Source organism: Seriola aureovittata, chromosome 16 (genome assembly GCF_021018895.1).
Source record: "Seriola aureovittata isolate HTS-2021-v1 ecotype China chromosome 16, ASM2101889v1, whole genome shotgun sequence".
NCBI lineage: Eukaryota > Metazoa > Chordata > Actinopteri > Carangiformes > Carangidae > Seriola > Seriola aureovittata.
The window spans coordinates 15,223,589-15,248,097 of NC_079379.1; the positions used below are offsets into that span (position 1 = coordinate 15,223,589).

General features: G+C 42.2%; 1 protein-coding gene across 4 annotated transcripts; it reads left to right on the forward strand.

The window, feature by feature from the left end:
• The first annotated feature begins 12,144 nt into the window (after positions 1-12,144).
• On the forward strand, positions 12,145-23,347 carry arpp21 (cAMP-regulated phosphoprotein, 21). 4 transcript variants are annotated; one of them, XM_056399030.1, is made up of 20 exons: positions 12,145-12,302; positions 16,698-16,861; positions 16,997-17,162; positions 17,291-17,329; positions 17,436-17,501; positions 17,629-17,740; positions 17,941-18,079; positions 18,589-18,726; positions 18,820-18,919; positions 19,033-19,128; positions 19,219-19,256; positions 19,382-19,438; positions 19,774-19,964; positions 20,531-20,671; positions 20,774-20,892; positions 21,011-21,085; positions 21,188-21,349; positions 21,550-21,652; positions 22,430-22,536; positions 22,824-23,347. In XM_056399030.1, exons 3-20 carry the CDS (start codon positions 17,001-17,003, stop codon positions 22,980-22,982), a joined length of 2,004 nt encoding a protein of 667 aa, XP_056255005.1. In that variant the 5' UTR covers positions 12,145-12,302; positions 16,698-16,861; positions 16,997-17,000; the 3' UTR covers positions 22,983-23,347. The 4 variants fall into 4 exon arrangements, with proteins under 4 accessions (XP_056255005.1, XP_056255006.1, XP_056255004.1 ...); XM_056399031.1 differs by having other exon boundaries at positions 22,433-22,536; XM_056399029.1 differs by having other exon boundaries at positions 19,033-19,256.
• Positions 23,348-24,509: the final 1,162 nt, after the last annotated feature.

A 24,509-nucleotide genomic window follows, 5' to 3' on the forward strand; every position in this document is an offset into this window, starting at 1 on the left:
CTAAATGTAAATAATAAATAGTGAAAAGAAAGCTAAAAGCTGTGAATAAATGGGTGAAATAGATGGCCATAATTAAAAGTAATGGATAAATAAATGGCTGAAAGGTCCACCTTCAGCCTGATGGTGTTAAATATCATCCTGCTTAAATTCAACTGAAATGAAATTAGAAACATGACGAGTGGGTTCAATGAAGGGTTACTTAAGTTCATCCGACAGGGCTGTGAAGGTACATCAGGCAAAAAAAATAAATAAAAAGGTTGGGAAGCACAGCTTTGATATAACTGTTTTTAGTGATTTTTCACTGTGGTGTAATGGGGGGGGGGGGGGGGGGGGGGGGGGGCAACTGCGATCTGTGTGCTCTGGCTGTCATTCTGCTTTCGTCTTCCTTTCATTAAGTGCAGTGCGAAGTAGAAATGTGAGAATCTTTAAAAAGCAAGAATGACATAGTGCTGAAATCTCATTTACGGTGTTAATTTGATCAGTCTATCAGCTCACAAGTTGCCAGTATCAGTGCATGTGCGTTGGCTGATAATTTTGCCTCAGTGAAACAGCTCTGTGGCCCTGGTATGTGCGATTTTTATTTTATTTTTTTCCATAGAAGCGAGATGCCTGAAATAGCTCTGATTGACAGGTATAGAGACACAGTTACTATAACAACTACCTCCTGGCTCTCATGAGCACTTCTCTCTCTCTCTTCCTCTCCGCCCCCCCCTCACCTCTTCTCTTTTCATTTTCTTTTACCAGCTCTCCTTTTACCCCCGTCTCTCTCTCACCCCCTCACTATGTGCATGTGTGGGTGTAGAGGGAATAGATTATGAAAAAGAACTCGACTGCAATATTCCTTCACACGGAGATGTTTGTGTTGCAAGATAGAGAGGCCTGGCACTAGCTATTGGATCTAACCTGTGTGGGTGAGGGTAGGCGAGAGTGGGAAGATGAAACATGCTTATACAACACGGGCAAATAAGCCTTTTATATTCTTTTCGTGTTTCCTTTTTGGAGCCTGTTCCTCTGTCAGGTTGAGCTGCTCCGCTTGTATAATCAAGTCAGTCCACTGTGCAGTGTTCCTGCATGCGTGCATGTGTCTTTGCATGCGTGCACGCTCTTGTGTCAGCAGGCAGCACTGTGAGGCCACCCGATATGATGGGTGAATTTCAACCGCGATAGAATCTAGTGGGACTGACACTGGAGAGCACAGAGCAGGAGAGAGGTGTGTGTATAAGTGTGTGTAAGTGTTTGTGTGTGTGTGTGTGTGTGTGTGTTGTGTGTGTGTGTGTGTGCGTGCGTGCGTGCGCTGCTGGGAAGGAGACGGACGTCATTGCTGCCACCTGCTTTACTGGGACAAAGGCCAGACACATACACACACACTTGCATATGCAGACAGCCAAACAGAGGTCAAAGCAATCTCTTTACATAGCATTAATGATATGATTTACTTAACCTTCTTACACTAAAGCTATCTCAGGCCCTCCGTTCCCTCCTGTCAGAGTCCCCCACCCCTCTCCTCCCCCCTGTCCCTGCCTCTCCTTTCATCTCCCCGTCTCTGAATCATCACACAGGGTGAGAGGTCTGAGGAAAACAAGCTGCCAGAGTTGGACATGCCATAACAATGCAGCACCTGTCAGGGTGGGTGTGTGTGTGTGTGTGTATGTGTGTATGTACCTGTGTGTGAGTACATGTGCATGCAGCTGTCTCAGTGTCTGTCATCAGACGAAAGCAGGGAACATTTCTAAGTCTTACTGTAAACACAAAGACACTCAGACCGTCCATATCTGTGTGTGTCTGTATATATCTACAGACACACATACATGTATAATTCAAAGGCGCTTTATTTGCATGAAAGTTTCAAAAACAATGTTTCCAAAGCACTAAAATATAATTTAGCTGAGAGGATGACAACATAAGAAAAAAACACCTAGATTATATATTTACAGAATAATACATGCACATGTGTGTGTGTTAACTACATATATATTAATTAATTGTTAATAATTATATATAGATTATTATACATGTGGGTAACAAACTAAAGCAAAAACCTGAAAAATGTATGGAGAAACAGAATGACAATGCCCCCATCCATAAGGCAGGGGTCACTCAATGATTTGATGAGTATGAAAATGATATGAGTCATATGCTATGGCCTTCACAGTCACCAGATCTCCACTCAATTGAAAACCTACAGGAGATTCACCAAATGAGGGAATATCTTTTGGGAGAGTGGTGTTCATCCCTCCAGTAGAGTCCAGAGACTTGTAGAACCAAAGCCATGGAGCACTGAGGCTGTTCTGGTGGCACGTGGTGGCCCCAGACCTTACTAAGACACTTTATGTTGTTTTCTTCCTTTGTCACCTGTCTGTACGCGTGTATGCGTGCGTGCATTTAACACCATTGTGGCTTTCTCCAGAAGTTACTCTGCCACTTTATTGACTGGTTGTTTTGCTTTTTGGCAGGAAATGTGATGGTGGGTTTCAGCACCTGTGTGACCCCAGTCACAGAGATCCTCTAATGATTTGAACTCGGCTGCCTGGGTCTTGTGCTGCATCCAGCTCCTCACTTGGCTCATACCTGATCAATGGCACACCCATCAGCCTCTCAGAAGACAGATACTCCTCCTGTGTGTGTGTGTGTGTGTGTGTGTGTGTGAGAGATCAAATAATGAGAGCACCTGTAGAGGTTTCTACTCCCTTCTGCTTGTTGCAGAAGTTGACAATTTAAAACAAGTGAGCTGTGCATCAGGTTTCATGTCTAAGTGCTTTAATATTGATCCTCTTGATGCTGCTAATTGACCAGTGGAACTCGAATCTTTATTTTTGATGTAAACTTGTGCTGATGCCATCGGCCTGGTGGTGGTTTCAGGGCATTTCTGCACCGTTCACACAGCAAAGGGTGATAATTCAGAATTAATTAGGCTACAATACACGGGGGAAGGCGCAGCCCATAATAAGACATTTAAAACAGGATGGGATCTGGTATCCAAGTGCAGCGTATCCATAGAGACCGTTGCTATGGCGGAGAGAAATCTCACCTCATTAGGAACAAATATAAATAGCCTTGCGACTCAGCTTATGGTCATGATGCCCACGGCTGAGCGAACAGGCTCAGAGGCTTCCAGGTCAATGATACAGGATGAGAGTTAGGATGCGGAGAAAGAGAGAGTGATAAATGGAGGAAATGATTAAGACAATTGGAAGGAAGGAAGGAAGGAAGGAAGGAGGGAAGAAATCAAGGTTTGGAGGGAGGGAGTGAGAGAAAACACTGAGTTTTTGAGGATGGGAGAAACGTGAGGAAGAGGATGTGTGAGTGGAAGAGAAAGGAAGGAAAAAGATGGATGAGGAAAAAAATGGAGACAGAAAGAAAGTTTGTTACTGTCATCTGATGAAAATCTTTCAAATGTCAACCTATTTGTTTTTATACTTGAACTAAAATTGTATAAGGTAGCGTCAGAGCCCAATACTCACTTTCAATACCTACAGTTTTAGAAATAAATGGTGAAATTACATCAGTGAAACCTAAACCTAAACCACCCATCTACAGGGTGCTTTAAAATTATCAGACAGGATCATGAGCAAGATTAAGATACAAACCCAAAACAGAAGTGAAAGAGAAAACATGGCTAAAATAGCATAAGTGGAAATAAGGCTGATTTCTTTCTTTTTTCTTCTTCTTCTTCTTCTCCAAGAACTGACTTCTGCAGAGCCGGCATTTTCTTTTCCCAGTAACGTGTATTACGAGCGAGGAGGAGAGAGGGGAGAGGAAGTCAGGAGTTGTGGGAGGAAAGATGGGAGTGGGGGCTGCGAGCGAGGTTGACAGCCAAGTGGAGAGGAGACAGATGGGAGGAAAGAGAAAACTCGAGACATCCACCACTGATTGCATCAACAGGTCTGAGCCCCTCCAGGTATGCTGCAGTGCACCACAGTATTACTACAGTATCCACTCATCCCATTGTTGACCATCCGGAGGTCCTGTATGGACTCTACCTGTCTCACCTGCTCTTTGCTTCCTGTGTTTTACTTTCTCTTTCTCTTCCTTTATAACCTGCCGTTTCTCTTCACTGTGTGTGTGTGTGTGTGTGTGTGTGTGTGTGTGTGTGTGTGTGTGTGTGTGTGTGTGTGTGTGTGTGTGTGTGTGTGTGTGTGTGTGTGTGTGTGTGAGTGTGAGAGAGAGAGAGAGAGAGAGAGAGGCAGCGCCATCAGGTTTCTGTGTGTTTCTTTCACATTTAGTCATCAACGCTCAGTGACAGCTGAAAATCTGGTTAGTGACATAAGACCAAAGAGGCTGCGTGTACTGTACTTTGTGTCTTAGTTCCTGTTTGAACTTGGAAATGTATTATTTTTTACATCAGGAATATAACAGGATCTGTTCATTTTCAGTTAGCAGGTGTAATTACAGTATGACACTGGACCACAACAGCAACTTCTTCATCTCCCCTTTCCACAGTAATTGCGTTTAAACTGCTGAAATGTGGCCCTTTAAATGTGAGATTATATTAAATCTTATAACAAAACCAGTCAGAGATCCATTTGCATTGTGAATGCCCTCACATTAGTAGCCGCTGTGTAGCCTTTGCGAATTTCAGGCAAACTGATGGGTCAATTAAGGCAGAAAAAGCAGAGAGACTCCCTCCTCTCGATGCAAATAAACCTTAAAAGCTTGTCGTGGCTTTCTGTTCTTCAAAGCTAAATGGTTTTCTCTGCCTTTGTTGTGAACAGTGTGTTTTCAACTCAGGAACAAAGGTGTCTGCGACTGAAAGATGAAAACTGCGACAACTGATGAAGATGGTACAGAGTTCAGACGCACATTTGTGTGGGCTGTCTAATTGAGGAGATTGTTTGATGCTTCTCCCTCTGCGTTTCTCTCTCTGAAGACCTGTCAAACTCGCAATCAGCGAAAAACAACATGCATGGAAGGATTTGAGGAGCATGAGGGAAGAGAGTGGAGATGGAAAGACGGCATTTAGGAAGAAAAGGAGGGAGTTTACGCCCACCGCCTAAAGAGATGAGAAGACAGGCAGAGGAGGGGAGAATGTGTGGAGGAAGGAGTGTGTTAGTGCCAGAGCTCATCAGCCTGTCAAACATCCGTTATAGACCATAAACCCACACAGCCATTGCACTGCTGAGGTCTATCACTTGACAGGTGCACTTGCTTCACCTTCATACACATTTCTTACACACTGTGATACAGTTTATACATGTGTGTGTGTGTGTGTGTGTAGGTGGCCACATTTATGCACATTGAATTTGATCCTTGTCCACAGAGCACAAGCCCATCTTGAATTATTTCCATGCAGCGGAAGGTGATCCACAGTGAGTCACTCTCATTGATCAGAAAATAAAGCCAGTCAGGTGGATTCTTCATACTGATGCTTCCTTCACCCCCCTCCCGAGCTACTAACTGTTTTAGCTCTGCGCTGGAACAACCTGAGTGCGCACTCTCAGCCCAACCCACGTTTGAACCCATATTATTCCTCACTGTGCTCATAGTTTTGTAATTCTGACTGCTGACGCACTGCATCTAAATTCATCATCCACTTTCCCTGGGGAGTTACATCAGGGCTTCGTACACTTTTTGTTTTGTTTTTTTGTTGTGTGTTTTTACCTCAGGTACCCCCACATATAGGTACAGTTTAGACTGCAGGACATTGCATAAAGGTGTGACCACAGGAGCACCATCAACTCAGGTTAATGGTTTTTGTTTATATTCTAGGTGAGAAATAAAGCGGTGAGTGATGCCGCTAATCAAAATAATCATTCCTTGCAAAATCAGTAAATTGTACCTCTGAAACCTACTCAAAGGGCCCATCCTAATCTCTAGACTCTACATTTAGGATCTGTACTCCTTGACTTTACACGATCCCTCTCGACTCTGCAGTAGCTTTATTAACAATTTCACACAACATCCTCAAATACATTTGCAAGCAAATTCTTCATTTGTGATGCAAAACAGCAGTGACATCTGCCTGCATCCTACCAATCAGAATAGTGATATCCGTGTTACTAATGTAAACCCTGTTGTGATGCAGAACTGTGACTCTGGGTAGATCATACACTATTTTGAGATGTAACCTGTTCAGGGGATCTTTTACTACCTTTTCACCATATGAAATGGGTTCCCATAGGAACATTAAGACAGAAAAATATATAAACACAAACTGTTAGCTAGTTACAACCAAGTTATTTTAACATTCTAAAATTCAAGTTACGTAATGTAACCATGACATGAGTATTAATGATGCTTTATCGTACTGAAGGGATACAACTGTGTTTTCTTTGATGAAAGATATTTAACAGCACAAAGATTAGACTGATTTAGATACAGCTTCATAGTAGTTGCACGCTACAAAATTCAGTTTAACATCCAACATCTAGGTAGTCCAAACAGTAGCAAAAGTGCAGATATGTATGTAGAGATAATCAAATGAATAGACAAATGCAGCAGTGGTAGCTGAAAGGGATGGGACTGAGATATATTCAAAATGAAATACCGCAATATACAAAGTGTACATGTGGTTATGAGATGCCAGTGGATCTATAATATGTATAGAAACCAGTAAATAGTAAATACAGTAGAAATGATCCTAGCTACGTTCTATATGTGGACAGTTTGCAGGGTTTGAATCAGGAAGCCTCCAATCATCGGGTTTAGCCTACCTCATTTGAACAGAGAAGCTGGTATGTTGGTCTGTTGCAAAACATCATGAAGACCATTATTCTTATCCTGAGCCATAGTTCACATGAAAACAAAATGATAAAAATTATGTATTCCTAATTAGAATTAATGTAGCCTAAAAGAAAGGCTGCGCTGCTGCATCTCACTGAGGTTAGGAAGCAAAGGAGGAGGTCTATTTGTCTGTTTCTTGTCTGTGGCTGTCTAGTCACCCGGCCACATGCTCCATCATAGTTTAAATATTCATAGCCCGCCCTCTGAATATTTATGAGGTCCTTATTAATATTTATGAGCTTCACTTGTTGAGGTGTCACTCGATCTCTTGTACACACATACACACATAGACATTTACGCACACTGATGATCAAAGGAGATAGCTATGTCTGCATGGGCAGATTTATAAGTGATGGTGTAAGTTACTCTGGAGCTGTGATGTAAGGGTAAATAAAAACCATGGCCTCCTGTTAGTAACCAAATGACATCCATAAAAACTCAAATATAAATATCAACTAGGTAGCAAAGAAATTATTTGACATTTTGAGAAATATCTGGCTTATTTTACCAAGAGTTAGATGGGAAGATTGATGCCACTCTCGTGTTTGTACAGTACCTATGTAGCTATCAGCTAGTTAGCTTAGCATTCATCAGCTTTAGACGTTGTGGACTTTGTTGCCTTAGGGCAAAGTCTGTTTGAAGCTAAGCTAACTGGCTGCTAGCTGTAACTTCATATTTACCATACAGACATGAATATTATTATTATGTTATATTGTTATTATGTAGTCTTCTTATTATAACTTTTGAAAGAAATAAAATAAGTGTACATCCCAAAATGCCAAAAATATTTCTTTAAATAGTAAATCATGGGTAATACAAAAGTGCTTAAGTTAATTATGAACTTACTATTGAGTAACACCAACATGATTAAAGTTTGCACATCAATGTGAAACTGTAGTTTTCAAGGGTAATGTTGTAGATAAATATTTGATAATATAAGGACTTACTTTATGTATCTACCAGAGGAGATAGTGAGTTCACCCTCCAATGCCTCCTTGAGACAAGGACCACTCTAATCTCACTTCTAGTAAGGTCTTTAAACAGACATCCCTGGACCTCAGCGAGGCTCTGGAACTGATGTAACAGTATGACACACACACACACACATACAAACACACAGTCAGCTGTGCACTTTCTAATGAGGTATGTTTATATAACAAGCCACAACAGTGGCGGTATTTCTGTGCACGCGTAACGGGAAACGAGCGCCACTGAGTCTGTCCTGTGTGCACACATGCCAACCATACTGCCGGAACCAGCAGAGAGCAGGTGTGTGAGTGTGTTCGTGTGTGTGCGCGTGTGTGTATTTCTGTCAATGGCCACTTTTCAGGACAAACTGTAGATTATATCCACACCAGTTGTCTGTGGATGACTTGTATATGTGGGGGAAAAAATGCCCTGAATTCGATTTTTATTGCATTTGTGTTGAGGTTGATATTAATTTGTTCCTTATAAGTAAGTGTCATTACAACGTGACAAACTTGGGTGGAAGTGTACGTGTGTGATGGTGGAGGAGGGGGAGTAGTGATGCACACACATAGCAATGTCGGCTAGCTTTTCGATGACGCATGTCCTGAGGCCTGTGCTCAGTCATCTCTGTAGTTTGTGGTTATAACACGGAGTCTGCTTGATGTTTTTGCCCCCATAGGTCTTATATATAAAGCATGTTTAAACTGTTGTACATACTGTACAGGCTATGAAACATCATCAAAAAAGCTAAAAAGATATTATTCAAATTAATATTAACTAACAATAATTAATAATCACAATATTTTTGACTGTGTTTTAACATCTATAAAATGTTTGTGACCTTATAGTATTTATTCTCACTTAGGGGGAGTTGCTAGTAGTAGTACCTGAAATGAAAGTTTTACATTTACATTTACGGTTTCATTATAAAGAATAACAACCTAAAATTCAAATCTAAATAGAGTTCTCAATCCCCAGGATTAATGTTTAATGTCTCTAGGTAACAGATGAGAGGCTGCCACATCATACTCTAGAAGTCAGTGTCACTGTCATTTAACAAGAACTTCCTGAATCCCAGGTGCACTGTGTTGGTTAATTCACTGAGACAGAATCTGACCTTTTTCATGCAGAGCATAAGAAGGATATTCTTAGTAACAATTAAGCAATAAAAGAGAATATGTTGTTTTGTCATTTACAGTGTTGAATCTCAGCTCTGAGATTTCCAAAACTACTAAAACGGGGTCTAGTTCGTTAGAGATATCAACGACTTCAGAGAGTGTTTTAAAAAAGTTCAGACCAATCATTTTCTATCTTGAGACAAAGGGTGAAGCTGTTAAGTAGGTTTGCCTCCTCCAGGCTACATTTATCACATATCAGAGAGATCTCGGGTTATATCTTGAGTAATTTTGTCTTTGAATAATGGAGTCTATGAATGACTTTGAACTGAATGAGATGAGAATTAATGGAATAAGAATGAATCTCCTCCAAGATATCTCCTCACAGATCTGTGTTTCCTGTTCATTCTCCCATTTGGTCTTGATTGCTTTCATAAGAAGGATTGTTAAACCTAGACATAAGGCAGTGTCTCAGCAGCACTTGTTTATAAGCTATTACATGTTAAAAACAGAAGGTGAAGCCCTTTTAAAGTGAACTGTGTGGGCATGCACGTAGTTTCTGATGCGCAGTAACTTGAAGATGTTATTCATAGGAAGTCCACATTTCTCCTCCAGCTAAACAAGAAGCGGAAAGCAGAACATGCAGATGAATGTTACTAATAATACATATTCCAATATATCCTTCAAATGTGAGAGACCATTAACAAGTCGAGTTGATGCAAATGCTGGATTTCCATTTATTGGTAATAGATTGGTAACAATTACAATGCCCTTCACTCAGACCAACCTTAATTTGCTGTCAGATTCTTATCAAGCTCTGTATGGTAACACTAATAGCGTATATTAGTTTTTATAATGATGTAGAATATAAGACTTCATCACCAAGAAAGTAAGGGACAAAACTGAGGCTCACTCCCAGAACCAAACTACTAATCCTTTAACCTGACAAAAACCCAATTTAAGACTGGACTATCAACTGGGCAAAGTAAGCAACTTCCCCTGGGATCCCTGTGTCAAAATCAAATTTTAGCAACTTCTTTTTTCACATCTTTTTCAATTTACATGTTCCATATTTTCAAATTGATGTGTTCAATCAAATTACCACAGAGTAAATCTGCGACCAGGTGGTATTACACCATAAGAAAAAACTTTATATGCATTGCATGGGAAGGAATGGGAGGTTAATAGGGGCCCAATAGCTCATTCCTGCCCCAGGACCCCAGCTGGTTAATCCAGCAATGTCCCAATTGATTATATTTGTAAAGGATGGCTGCAATCAGTTCTGTAGACATCGCCAAACTTGGACATATGACCTCAGTAATTCTAAAACGGGCCTGGCTGCGATACTGATATAAAGCTTGGTAACATTCAACAAGATGTCATCCTTGTAACAAGATACCTTATTACTTGGGTTTGTTGTGTTGTAACCATAGAAAGACAAGAGTGTATGATTCAGAGTCAGAGTCGATGGTAGGTGCAAACAGACATGGTGATACAGGATACCCCTCTCTAATGCCCAGGGAGTAGCCACCACCACTTGTCTTACAAATACAGACACATTACACATGTTTTTGTTTTTTAAGGCTAATATTGATATTTTTAGCCAAACAGCTTAAAATTTGACTGTTTTTCATCAACTCACCACCACCAACCGCATCATTTAGAAAACAAACAAAAACACTCAAATCCAAGTGAAATAAATACCTGGCATTGGAGATAATATCAGGAGAAATTTTTTGGAAAATATGACTGAACAGTTCAATTAATAAATACTGTTACATTTTCCATTGTTGCATTACATTTTATAAGTAAATACTGTACTTTCTACCCCACTACAGTGCTATCATTAGTCAATAAACAGTGTAAAGCAGTTCAAATTAGCTCCACCTTCCTCCACTTCTGATGGCCAGTGCAAACAGACATGGGAGTAAAGGTCTCCTGAATTTTCAGCGAGACATATTTTATTTATATTCATCATGCAAATAACCCAACTTTGATGCAGCCTTTCCTCACCATATAATAAGCTACACACACAATATCTTTCCCACCTCTTGTCTGAACATAGTGTTATCCAACTTTGAATGATATAACGTTCTGTGGCAATCCAGTTAATTAACTGCATAATCCATGTACTGTATGTACAAAATGTATAACTGTTGCCTGTTGTACATATAGTATTCAGGCTTCTGTATCATTACAAAAACCAAGAGCTATTTCCTGCATTATATGACATTCACAGTTTTTTAAACAGTTCTCCATCTGCAGGATTAATATTAGGTCTCTTGTTAACAGATGAGAGGGTGGCAGTTCTCACCAAACTCTGAAAACCTGTCCTTTTAATAGAACTATATGCTTTCCAGTTGTAGGGTGTTTGTTCACTGTGACTCAATCTGACCAGAACTTCGTTTGTATTCCAGTATATGAGCAGTGGTGGATGAAGTATTCCTTCAAAGTAAAATTAGCAACACTGCAATATAGGTATAGGCCTAGGCAAAACTATTTTTTAACAAAATACTCTTCAAGCAAACCTTTAAGTACTCACAATGCATAAAATGGCCACTCTGAGTGTTACTACGATTGTATTATCGGGACTTTAAAGGCAGCATTTTACAGTTGTAGCTAACTACTTCATACACTGATGGGTGGTTCAATAGCATCATGAACTCCGTGCGTCATAGGTTGTGTGTGTAAAATCCTAATGTGTAAAGTAACTGTAAATCTGTCAATCAAATATAGTGGAGTAAAAAGAACAATGGAGTACAAATATGGATGGATTAGGCTACTGAATGGTCCTTCCATGCACTGGCCCAGGGGTCCAAGACAAGAGGCAAGAGGTCAACAACCTCAAATGGGCATAAAATGACCACAAAGACCTTAGGGGATGCAAACTGAGCTTAAAGGCGACCACGAACGACGTCTCTTTCAATCTATATGGGACTGTTGTCCGTGCTCTTGTTGTCTCATAATCCACCCACGAGTATAACTTAGCAGTACACTCTAGTTTCTGCTTAATTTAAGTACACTGTTTGAGTAGAATATAGGCTACATCCCACCACTGCATAATAGGAGTATTTTATATTTGATAAAAGCGTAAGAAGAGATAATTTTTGTTGTGTCCCCTTACGTGTTGAACTCAGCGATTGCAGTAGTAAAAGAACCTGAGCTGAGAGGAGATGGAGGACAGAGAGAGACAGTTCAGAAGCGAGAGACGGGAACAGAGATAGAGATGAGTGGGCTGGTGGAGCGGTGGCTCGCGTGCATTCCTCGCGTGTGTGTGGGCGCGTGGCTCTGGGTTCAGAGCCGTCGGCCCTCCTCTCCTCCCTCCTCCTCCCTCCCCCATCTACCCCTCCCATGCTCCTCCTGCTCCGACACAGACAGGCAAAAGGCGGAGGAGGAGCAACGGACCTCACAGTCAACAGACGCTGGGTGTACGGCAGTCCGCCGATCGGGAGGCTACACCGGCAGAAGCCCACGGAGGGAGGGAGACATCAGCTCACGGTAAGATAACGGACGCTCGCACCGCGGTGACGGTTGTACGTCTCCTCGATTAGCTTGATTAACGGTTACTCAGATGGCTGACATCGACGCCTCTTGCTGTCTTTTGATTGTGTTTTGTCAATGCCGTTCCCCGTTGCCACTATATTTGCTATATTAAACACACGGGATCATGAAGTAGGATGTTAAAACAACACAATAGCTTATGAAATGTGTTTAATTTAGCCGAAACTCCACTGTGAAAACGGCTAAATGAGATCTAACTAGCTAACTGCGCCCCGGAGCGCAGCCATCAGTCGCAATTTCCCCCCGAGTCTGTAACGTTAGCGACACCGCTGAATGAATGATAACTCATTTACGAGCCGGTAAATGTCTTGTATCAACAAATACTTTTTAGCCTAACATATTTATTGTCACTTGGATGAAAAAGGACAGCCATGGTTTTAACCAGGGGTTTTAGAACAGCTGCTTCTCTCTTAATATTACTGGTTGGTTGTGTGTGTTCGAGAGTAGAAATTTGAGTTTAAAGGCGATTTAAGTTGCCAGTTCCCACGTGTTTTTTTCCAGATAAAGGTCCCTTTTTGTGAGTATCTATAACACTGAATCCATATTAGTCCTCTTCCTGTGTATCCTTCGTCCGCTGCCGCCTCTCCACATGCAGCTGACAGCACGGTGAAGTCCCGGAGCAGGAGGTCCACTCCCTGCCCGGGTGTAAAAATAGCCCGGTGTTTCAGCTTAGCCCGGGTCACAGTAATGCGACACAAACACACACATACACACACTCAGGCACGGCTCCCACTGACTTTCTGCATTCACCCATCCAAGTCCTTTTCCCAAAGTAGATCGCACTTGCCCGATCGAGCACTGTTATTGTTCGGTCCCGTTATGTGGGTTAACAGGATGTCACAAAGTTGTGCATGAACATGACACCTGTTTGTTTTAGCCTACTTACCACATCCTCCGTTTTATGAGAGAGCGCTGCCGCTAAGGCCAGATGTCATCAGTTTTAGCGTGAGATATAAAGCGTTACGAAGCGTAATTTTGTGTGAAGGAGCCCTTTAAGCCCATCACTGTGTATATGCAGGTATTCCCCACATCTCAGGTTTGAGTTCAGCTGCAGAGTAGCACAGCTGTCGCACCCACAAGTCACTTTGGCAGTAAGACTGCTGTGGCTGCCCAGGTGCTGATGACTCAAAGGACGACATAACCTAAATTTCTCCAGTAGCCTACTTTCTGTTCTTTGCTTGTCTTAAAGTGGAGGGTGAAATAATTCATGGCCTGTTTTATTTGACTTAAACATGCTGCAGCAAGGAGATAAAAATAAAACCTGCCCAGAGAGGAAATAATTCAGCTGTAAATGTAAAAGGTGCAAGCACAGAAGAAGCAGCAATATATAAAGAAAAAATGGTCAGAAAAAAACGCTTTATGATGTGAGAGGGAAACAAAAGCAGCCCAATTAGAGGCTTGGGGGCAAAGCCTGTGCACATTATGGATAAACAAAGCGCTCAGGGCTCCGAGTTTGCCTCAAAATTCTCAATTATTATTTTAAACCAGCGAGACCTGCTCTCTTGGTTTTTAGTCTCTCGCTGAATCATTTCCTAATGAGCTCCGAGCTGAGGGAGAAGAAACAAAATCACATTTTAAATTCAGCTGCAACCTTAGAGACAAAACACAAACAGCAGCTTCCAGGCAATAAAGTTCCCTAGTTTTTATGGGATTTCTTGAGATGGAAGGATGCAAATAAAAAAAAAACAACAGCAGGTCAAAACGTCCAAAGAAATGGCTAAATGTGCAGATAAATGCCTCAGAGGGAGAGGGCACGAAAATAAGCACAAGCATAGGCTACAGTGTAAGATGGTAGACCCCAGTGTTAAACGATGCAACTACCACTGATAATTATAGTCCTGCTATTCAAAGATAGACTTTTCTGTGGTCTTAATTACAAGCTGGATTGTACTGGACTGAAGGACTTAATATAACTGGCTTCAGCTGACAATGGCCATCTAAAGTAGCTTTTGGATGTTTTCCCACTGGCCTGCCTGTGTGTCAGTGTAGATGAGCCAGGCAGCTTTTGGCTGGAGAAGAAAGGTGTCCTGGTGAGTAAGTGGCTCCGAGGCTGGAGGCTTCGAGGAGAGCAGCAGATGGATGATGATGTAGCGGGTACTGGCGCTCCCTGCCTCCCGCCGCCATCCGTCACGCGCTAATGATCGTGTCACACCTTCTCCCCGGGCGGCCGGCCGCTTCTGCAGCGCTCAGCTCAAAAACTGGTAGCTCCACTCAAATCCCCTCTTCACGGCCGTCGGCTGAAAAGCCCGGAGACAGACTGTGCTGCAAGCCTCTCTATCACTAATTCCTCACTTTTTTCTTTCTCCAGCGCCTTCCTTCACCCCTCTTCACCTTTAAAGTCCCTGCAGACTGTTTCCTCATCTCTCTTCATCCCCTGCTTCCTTCGCCTCCCATACATCTTGTTTTCTCTGTAGTGTATCTGCCCCATGTCATTCTTTTTCCTCTCTGTCTTCTTGTGCCGTGTTCCCATTCTTCTCTGATTGCTGTAGAGTTACAGATACCAGCAGTTCAATACAAGCAGCCTCTCTCTTATTTTAAACACATTTTCTTTGATTGTAATGATTAAATGACATGTATCATTTTCCCCCCTCCCCTCTGTCTGAGGTCTGAGGTCAGATACAGTGCAGCACAGGTGGAGCTGGTCTGTTTGCTTAAAGGACATCTCAGCAAAAACCTGTCAACAGCACAATAGGGAGCCTCACAAGTTATTATGTCCTTTAGAGTGTTTTTATGTCTCCGGACCATTTCCTCTTCCCTATAGACTGCAGTGGACCACGGCACTAAGACAGAGCTACAGATCATTTGCAGGATCCTGCTCTAATAAACAGCAGAGCCACAACTAAAGAGTAGTAGTCTCTAAAGAGATTATTTTCTCCATTCATTGTCTTGTCTATAAAATGTCAGAGATGAGGGAAAAAATGCATCACAATTTACCAGAACCCTAGGTTAATTTTAAAAAAAAATTTTTTTTACAAGCAACACTTAAAAATACAAAGACATTATGTTCACTATCTTATACAACAAAGAAAAGCAGCACATTTTCAAATTTGAGAAACTGGAACCAGGAAATGTTGTGTAATTTTTGCCTGAAAAAAAAAATTGACGATCAAAATCATTTCGGATGAATTTTATGTCCATCGCATCTTTTCAATACACAGTGAGAAATGTCCCTCACTATAGTCCCTCAACCAAGAGTTGTCAAACCACAAGACTAATTTCTTTGGAAAACCTTCACGTGAAATGGTCTTTTCAGTATGAGTGGAAGAATAATCAATATGTCTAATGTTTATCGTTATCACATCACTACTGAATTTCATTAGTGGTTTACCAACTAAACCACTAATGCTAACCAACCAAATTACAGTATGATTTAATTCCTTTATGAATATAATAATTGAAAAGTACCACATATCATGTTAATTTAGCAACACATGCCAAGATTTGAGACGCCTCTCTTCCATACTGAGAATATTTTTTCTGGGTGGACTCGCTGCTGTCATGTATTGTGTTTCATTGAGGCAGTATAGGAAGTAAACACCACTTTTGTTGCACATGGACTGACAGGGACCTTTTTTAAAAAAACAGCTATTATCTCCAGTCAGGTGTTAAATAACCATGTTATGGGATTCAGCATCCTCTGAGCTCGTTATTCTGTCCCATGTGTTACAGGAATAAGTGTCCCCTAGAGCTATGTGTTACAGCAGAATGTGTCCCCACTGAATGTGGTTGGCCCTTTGGAATAGATGGTGGAATGTCACTTCCTCTTGTGTGTGTGTCTATCTCTTTGGTCTCGGCAATATTCTCACCACTGGGATCACAGACTCAGCTTGGCATTCTGGGAATATCAGTGCCGGCGGATCGGATGATACTCTCCACAGCTGCTGTTTCTAAGAAAAGCTTGAGGACACACTCAAACCGACACACCCGCACACCCACACACACACACACACACACACACACACACGCACACACACACACACACACACCAGACATGCGTTTACATGAGCTACACACATGTAAATACACAAGCAAATACCACATCCAAGCACAGGCCTATAGGTTACCGTCACAGATGCACAGGCACACTTACTGTAATACACTTAAAGCAGCAATTAACTGTCAAGCCTGGAGAGCATTTGGGAAGCATAGACAGACATTAACACACACGTACGCAGACACACACATAAGCATAGCTACTTGATGTCATTTCCAGCAGCTATGCTTTTATGCTCTGGCAACTGTTTGATATGAGTGCAGAATAGTGTAGTGGTGTTTCTGCTCTACAATGACCACTAACACCGTTTTCTCTTCTGTGTTTTTCAATCTCTTCAGGCTATTTTCCGTTGACCAGTTAAGAGCCGGCAGAGAAAGAAACAGTGGAGAAGGCGAGCACAGGCGGAGAGAGGATAATTGCGTTTCTGGCTGCCCTGTGGGAACATGGGATATATGACCTCATCATTCACCTGTGAGGCTCTCCAGTAAACAACTCCAGATAGGTAGGAACAGCATACACACATACGCAGACTCATGCAAATGCTGGTGAAGATGTTCGTAAATAGCAGTAAAAATACAAATGCAGACATTACTTAGGTAAACACACAGTCTGACAATCCATGTTTTGTGTTATTTAGCAGGATGACTGAAGCTGCTAGAGAAAGTGCAGATGTCCTCCTAAAGCCCTGCGATGTGACGTCATGTGACGTCATCAGCTGCCCCTCCCCTCCGCCATGTCTGCCCCTCTGCAATCAGAGGGAGGACGAGGAGTGTCACCATGACAGTAAGAAGCTGGAGCAGCAGGTAACTGACACTATCATAGCTTCTGCCGAATCCCACATTAGTAGTATACCACTTGAAAGTTATGCACCCTCCACCTACCACCACCACTCACGTGCTCACTCGATGACAAATTGTGTCCTCACTCGCAGAAACACTGTAACCAGGTGCAACCAAAGAAAAAAGTTAAGGTAAGCTAAAATAAATCTACCTCTCATTATTCATCCTTACTGAAATATCGATTGCATTACATTCTGTGAATTTGTAATGTTGCCTGCTTCTGTGTGTGTGTTTCAGGCTAAAGGAAAGTTAGTGCGCAGTATGGCTATCTGCGAGGAGTCCTCTCCATTTGAAGAAATCCAGGTAACACACACACACACAGACACACACACACATTATCATCCACCTCCTCTCCCTCATCATCATCACACTCAAATTACTCTTTATTTTCCTCTCTCTCTCTCTCTTTCTCTCTCTCTCTCTCTCTCAGGCATATCCAGACACAAACATCTCATCAAGCTGCAATGATAATGAGAGAACTTCCTGTAAGGAGGAAGAGCAGGAGAGAAGCACAGATCCAAAGAAACATTCACTTTCCAAAGGTGTGTGTGTTTGTGTGCATCCGTGTGATTGATGTCTCATAAAAAGAGAGACAAAAGAAAACAAATAAAATGCAATAAAATGTAATTCTGTGCCCCTATTTAGATGTAGTTCTCCTGGGGTGTTTAATATTGCAGTGTGTTTTTTGTATTTTTATATTTATTGACTTGTAATACATCCTTCCTGCCTTTCTCGCTCTCAGAGTCCAGCGTGGAGTACACCGACTCCACCGGCATAGACCTGCACCAGTTTATCGTTGACACCCTCAACAGCAACCCCAGAGACCGCATGATGCTGCTCAAACTGGAGCAGGACATGATCGACTTCATCACCAGCAATAGGTGTGCATGTGTGTGTGTGTGAAGGAGTGTGTGAAGGAGAGGACATAACCTTGGGTTCTCATTGTCCTTTCTACCTATTTAAATCTGCTGGAATAAATTGCGTATGCAGGCTAAAACCTAAAAAAGGCAAAAAAAAAGATTGAACACAGTTTTATGCTAATTTGAGGTATGTTTTCAGCTCATATATTAAAGTTCTGTCCATCCAGCTCATTTGGTGTACTTATCAATATATTGAGCCAGTTATGTTAGTGTGGGTGTGTTTGGACCACAGGGGATGAAACGGGACTGAAGCCAAAAAATACACCCAGTCTTAGTCTACCTCCTTCTCTCTCTCTCCCTCTCTGTCTCTTTTCTCACTTTCACCTTCCTCCCTCCCACTTTCATCTCTCCCTCGTTCTATCTTTGTCTTCCTCTCTGCCTCCTTCCCTCTCTCCTCCATTTCACTCACGTCTCCTTTTTCATCCCACCCTTCTCTTCGCACATCTTTCCCCCGTTTCTATCTCTCTCAGCCCCTTTAAGAAGTTTCCTCACATGTCGTCCTACCACCGTATGCTGGTCCATCGGGTGGCGGCCTACTTTGGCATGGAGCACAATGTAGACCAGACAGGCAAGTCTGTCATCATCAACAGGACCAAGAGCACGCGCATGTAAGCATGCATAATGTGTCTGTTAGTATATGTATGTAAATCCTCGCCTTTAACTGTGAATTTACAACGTTTTTTACCTGTTTGTCTACGAAGACCGGAGCAACGCTTTTTGGATGAGGTGCACAAGGACAAGGCAGAAGAAATCCACTGTTGGAAAATTATTTTGAAGAGAGACAGCAGCTCAGATGACCAGGTTTGTCTGTCCTCCTATATCTATAGCTGCCTGTCTCTCTGGAATTTCCTCTATAATTGACATTGATCGTATGATATCAGCGATTTGACCTTTTCTTGTTTCTCTCCTTACAGACCCGACTCCACCCCTTACGGGAGAAGCAAAGCAAGTCAATGGAGGAGCGAGAGGAGGAGTACCAAAGAGCACGAGAACGAATCTTTAACCAAGAGGTGAGACGGGGAGACAGAGGAAGACAGACAGGCAGACATGACATAGAGACAGAGAGGAGACTCACTAATTTCTCTGCTGTTCTTTTACAGCCTCTCTGCACCCAGGAGAGCGCCCATGCAGAAACCAGGTAACCTTGCCTGCAGTGTATTTTTTCCATGTGCCTTTTCAGCCTATTATATTTAGATGAGAACATTAATATATGTCTGTGTGTGTGTGTGTGTGTGTGTGTGTGTGTGTGTGTGCTGTGTGCAGGGCTGTGGAGGAGTACAATCCATATGCTGAGACCCAGAGGAAAAGGCAGCTCTTCAGGTAGACCTCTGCGCAGATGTGCAGTCATTTATCATCTTAATCTGGTCAGCCTGCCTGGCACAGAGCTTTTCACAATCTGCAGCAGAAACAGAAAGAGACCTAGATTTTTGTGTGTGTGTCAGGGTTTAAGATTTTCTGCAATTCTGAATGAAAATAACTGACGGGCGTTTTTATAGATGAATTACATGAATGTATGTTTTATATAAAACCTTCAGCGCTTCATGTTGTGTGGCACATTAGCAGGTGTGGAAGTCATTTTTGCTGCCCATTCACATAAATGGCATGGCTCTCGTGCAGTCATAAGGCTGTAGGATAATTCTGCATGTGTCTCACAGGGGGAGCCGTGACAGCTCAGGCTCCAGTTGGACAGGCAGCAGCAGGCAGAGTAGCACTGAGACTGACTGTCGCTATAGCAACGACCCCCGACCTTGGAGCAGCACTGATTCCGATTCCTCCTACCAGTGGACAGGTCCCGCCCCGAAACCCCGTCAGCCTCCCAACCACAGCTGGGAAGCACGAGGTGCAGGTGCGTCTTTTTAAACCTTGTGTCAGAATAACATTTTGTGACTTTTTCGCACTTCTTATGTCACACTTTCAATGTGTAAATTCAGTCAACGAGGGTGAGACACTTCACTCCTCAACACCTGTATGCCAGCAAACTTATCCCCAGACTTCATCACCACACCACACTTGGGAAAATCGCTGTTTATAAATTATCTGTTTTTATTCAGTAGCGTTAATTAACAAAAAGCAGTGGAAGTTGTTCTGGTGTGAAAATTTAACCCAATCCATGAATCTTCACACCATAGCTGTAAATTTTCACACAACACCTCCAGACTTCTTCGCATATTCGGGAAGAAAAATACATCGTTGCCCTCAGACTGCACTGAGGGGTTACACAGTATTTTTTTTAGCACAGACAGGGGTGGAGTGTGTAATCTTTTTTTTATCAGATTGAGATGTTGAAATGTGAATTTGTTATGTGCCATGGTAATGAAGCTCCCTTCTGTCATCTCTACCTCCCCTACTCTTACTCTTTATTTTCTCATCTCTACTCCTTCTTTCACATTTCACTCTCTCTCTCTTTCTCAGGCTCCATCTCTCTGTTCAGACTGCCATCCACTTGTCCCCACTCCTCCTCTCCTCCCATCATAGAGGAGCCGGCTCACAACTCTACCTTCATCGTGGAGAACGGGATCCCACCGGGAAGCATATTAGTGAACCCACATACTGGTACATAACACACACACACACACACACACACACGCGTATACCCGTGAGATTTTGGTACACAACACGTACACATTTATCATACTCAACCGTTCGGCCTCTCAGGGCAGCCTTTCCTGAACCCTGATGGAAGCCCTGCGGTGTACAACCCTCCAGACAGTCAGCAGCCAATCAGGAGCCAGACTCAGCTGCAAGGCTCTCCCTCTCAGCAGCAACAGCAGCAGGTAGCACAAACACACACACAGCAGGAAGTGTCTGGCATGCGAGATTTGGTCACAGTGCCATACATACATGTCGCTGTTTGTGTCTTTATCTTTGTCTCCATATGTGTGTCTCTCGCAGGTGGTTCAGTACTCGTCTGTCTCTTACACAGCTCCACAAATGTTGCCTGTCACTCCCTCACAGCCATACTCGACAGTATGTATCTCTGCAGTGTCCCAAAACTGTGTTTACAGTATGTGTGTGTGTGTGTGTGTTGATTGTCATCTGTGTTTTGACCTCCTTTCCCTCGACCCACAGATTGAAGACCTCTCCTCGCAGTTTGCTCATGTGACAGTGAACTGTCAGTCAGCGGGTGAAGCCCCACCTCTCGGCCCTCCCAGTCAGGGTTACATCTATGCAGCTCCTCCCCCTCCTCCTCCCCCTCCCAACCCCACAAGCTACTGCCAGCCCTCACCTCAGGTAGGGAAACACACACGCAATTAGGATTTTTCACTTCTTTTCTGACTCTTAACATAAAATGATTAGCTTGTGACTGATGTGATACATTAACTATTGATGTTTTAAAAGTGGTGCATAGATTTTGACATCGAAATCCTGCAATTTAAAGACAGAATGCTAGTAGGAGTAAAAGTAATATTTTGAACATTATTTTCCTTTAGATGCCTATGTATTACTACGGCCAGTACCCTACCTCAGCCCAGCATGGATGCAGGCCTGTCTCACCCAGCCAGCACATCCACAGCCAAGTAGCACAACCAACAGGTACTTCCCATCTGTGTGTGTGTGTGTGTGTGTGCATGTGTATGTGCGTGTGTGTGTGCGCGCGTGTGTGTGAATGGTTGAAAGGCGCAGGCTGTGGCAGTAGAGAAGGGGGCCGTTACACTGTCAGAGATGTAGTCTGAGGGTCTCACAGTGAACCGGTCTCTTTTCCTGCTGCTTCTGTTCAACACAGGGATAAAGACCAAGAAGAAACACACACTCCAATCTCAACACTTGTCATGTGTCAGAATTTACAGTACATCACAGACTGCTCAGTTCTTAATGAGCGATTTGCAGTTTAGACAGGTGCAAACAACCAGTCAACACCTTCTAGGCATCAGTGTCTGTTAACAAAATAAAATAAAATGAATGTCTAAAATTACACAATTACTCAAAACAGACACTGGATACAAATGATATAAACAGCACTGCATGAATGCTTTAAAAAAGGTGAGACGTTTTTTGTTGCTATTATGATTTAATGTTGCCAATAAAGATATTTATGCAACCAAATCCACTGCTAACATCTTACATTAAACGTTGTCTACTGGATGAATTTTTATATTAATGTATTAACAAAAAACAATTTCTGGAACATTTGCCCTCTCTTATTTCAGAACTGTTTGTTAAGGCTGTATGTAAGCTTCACATTGTTCTTAACAACTCCTAATATATTCTAAAAAAGGTGAAGCTGTCTTGTGGCCTTTTTCTTACACTTTGTCAAACAAATTGCAGTGGTAATAATTGTTAATAATCTTTTATATACACGTGTGTTTGCAGCAGGTTACGCTCCTACCGTGGGGGTGCAGCAGCCTTCCCTCACCCAGGCGCAGGCTGTGTTGGGGACCTACTCACCAATGGCCTCTCATCAGTGTAGCATGGTTCAGGTAAGAAGAGAAGGCCCAAAGATCTCGTTCTGCGTCGAACATCTCAGCCTCCAAAAGAAGCATTTAGCGGTTTGCAAAGTGCTTCAGGTAGCAAACTGTTGCTGAAATGTGTCGGTCTAACAATAAAGTTGTTCTGTATACTGCAAGTGTTGCAGGAGCTTTGACCTCTTTAGATTTTTTCCTTTCTCCATGAGCCTTAGAAGTAGGTGAAGTTGTGCCAGAAACTTCTACTTTGCTTCTTGCAAACTCTTCGCTCCAACTTTCTCTCTTTTCTCTCTCCTCTGCAGGGAGGTGTTTCAATGTCCTATCCCCAAAGTAAAGTTGTGACTGGGGTAGGTGGGGAGGCAGGTTACTGCTGCGTGGTACCCTCACCCTCCCACCACAGCAGCTGCCACCCTCCCAGCTGCAGCAACCTCAGCGCTCCAGCCTGGAGCGCGCAGTACTGATGATGCCTCGACGGATGGAGTGATGATACTTTGGTTCCTGCGTGAACCCATCACACATACTTAACACAAACACCTTCTTTTTCACTCCCCTCCTCTCCATACTCGCCTACACCCGCCTTCTTCCAGATGATGCCCACAGGGCACATCGTTCACACACACACAAGCATGTACACACACAACATACACCCACTCACATATATAAATGTACCACTGTACCAAAGCTTAATAGTATATATCAGAGCTGCTGTATTGAATGCATAATTTATATACACAAATGGAGTTTTATATTGATATTAAATTATATATTGTGTTTTAAGGAAATGCACTGTGTGAAGAGAATAAAGTCCTATGGCTGATTTATTTCATCCTGGCTCTTTATGCGTCTTATGTTGATGATGATGCTAATGGGGGGGTGCAGCCGTGATGAGATGCATACAGGAAATAAAGTGCATTATATGAGGATATAGTATTCGTAACATGAAATGGAAGGAGTCATGGTTTGTACCACTGAATTCATAAATGGGAGATGAATTTCATGTCTGAATAACTAACATGCAAGTGTAAGATTTTTGCCTTGATATGGTGGATCATTATGGGGATTTAGTTTTAGGATACCTTGGTTTTATTGGGAGATTACGACGCTCACATAAAGAGTTTTTAACAAGAAAGCGACGATTCAGGTTTTTACATTTCAAGTCAACATGACATCTGTTACAAATTACGAAAATAGAAAAGATCATTTCCAGTTACCGTACCCAATTAAGCCACTGGAGGATTTCCACCTTAAGACTTTAGTGCCCCCTCCTGCTCAAAGACCCTCAGTACATTGTCCTCGCATGTAAAGCAATACAGGTAATTTCACCACTAGTTACTTTACCCTTAATGAAGAACTACACGAACTCTCAAGGTTTTTTTTTTCTATCTTAGAATGCAGCAACAACTGTTCTCATTATTGCTCAATCTGCTGATTATCTTCACAATCAACTAATTAATTAATTGTTTATTCCAGAAAATACTGCACAATCGACCCAATTGTTTGCTTTGTCCAAAAAAAACTCCCAGGACCTCAACATTTTAAATTTACTATCACAGAAGGCAAAAAAGCAGCAGATGTATTTCACAAATGTAGAAACAATTTTTTTTCATTAAATTGTGAGTAAACAATTAATCATAAATATTTTTTGCAGAAACACTTTGAGTGGAATGACTGATAATCATTTTAGCTCTATTAATGTGAAAACAATTTTCGTTTTGACTTGTCATAGTAGAAGTACAACTGTTAACAATAACATTAAAGTGTCCCAGTAAGACATGACAGTGTGACAGTCAGGGGGCATGAACAACACCTGGACCTTTAAACTGAAGCAGCTAGTAGAATTCAATCATAATTCACTTGTATTATTTACACCTGAGCTTTTTCTAGTGTCACAAATATAAAGGTTTAGTCAAATATACAGATCAACATCTAGCTAAAAACAGCTCAAATCTAAATTAGTCTTTACAAACACACAGGAACACTATCATATA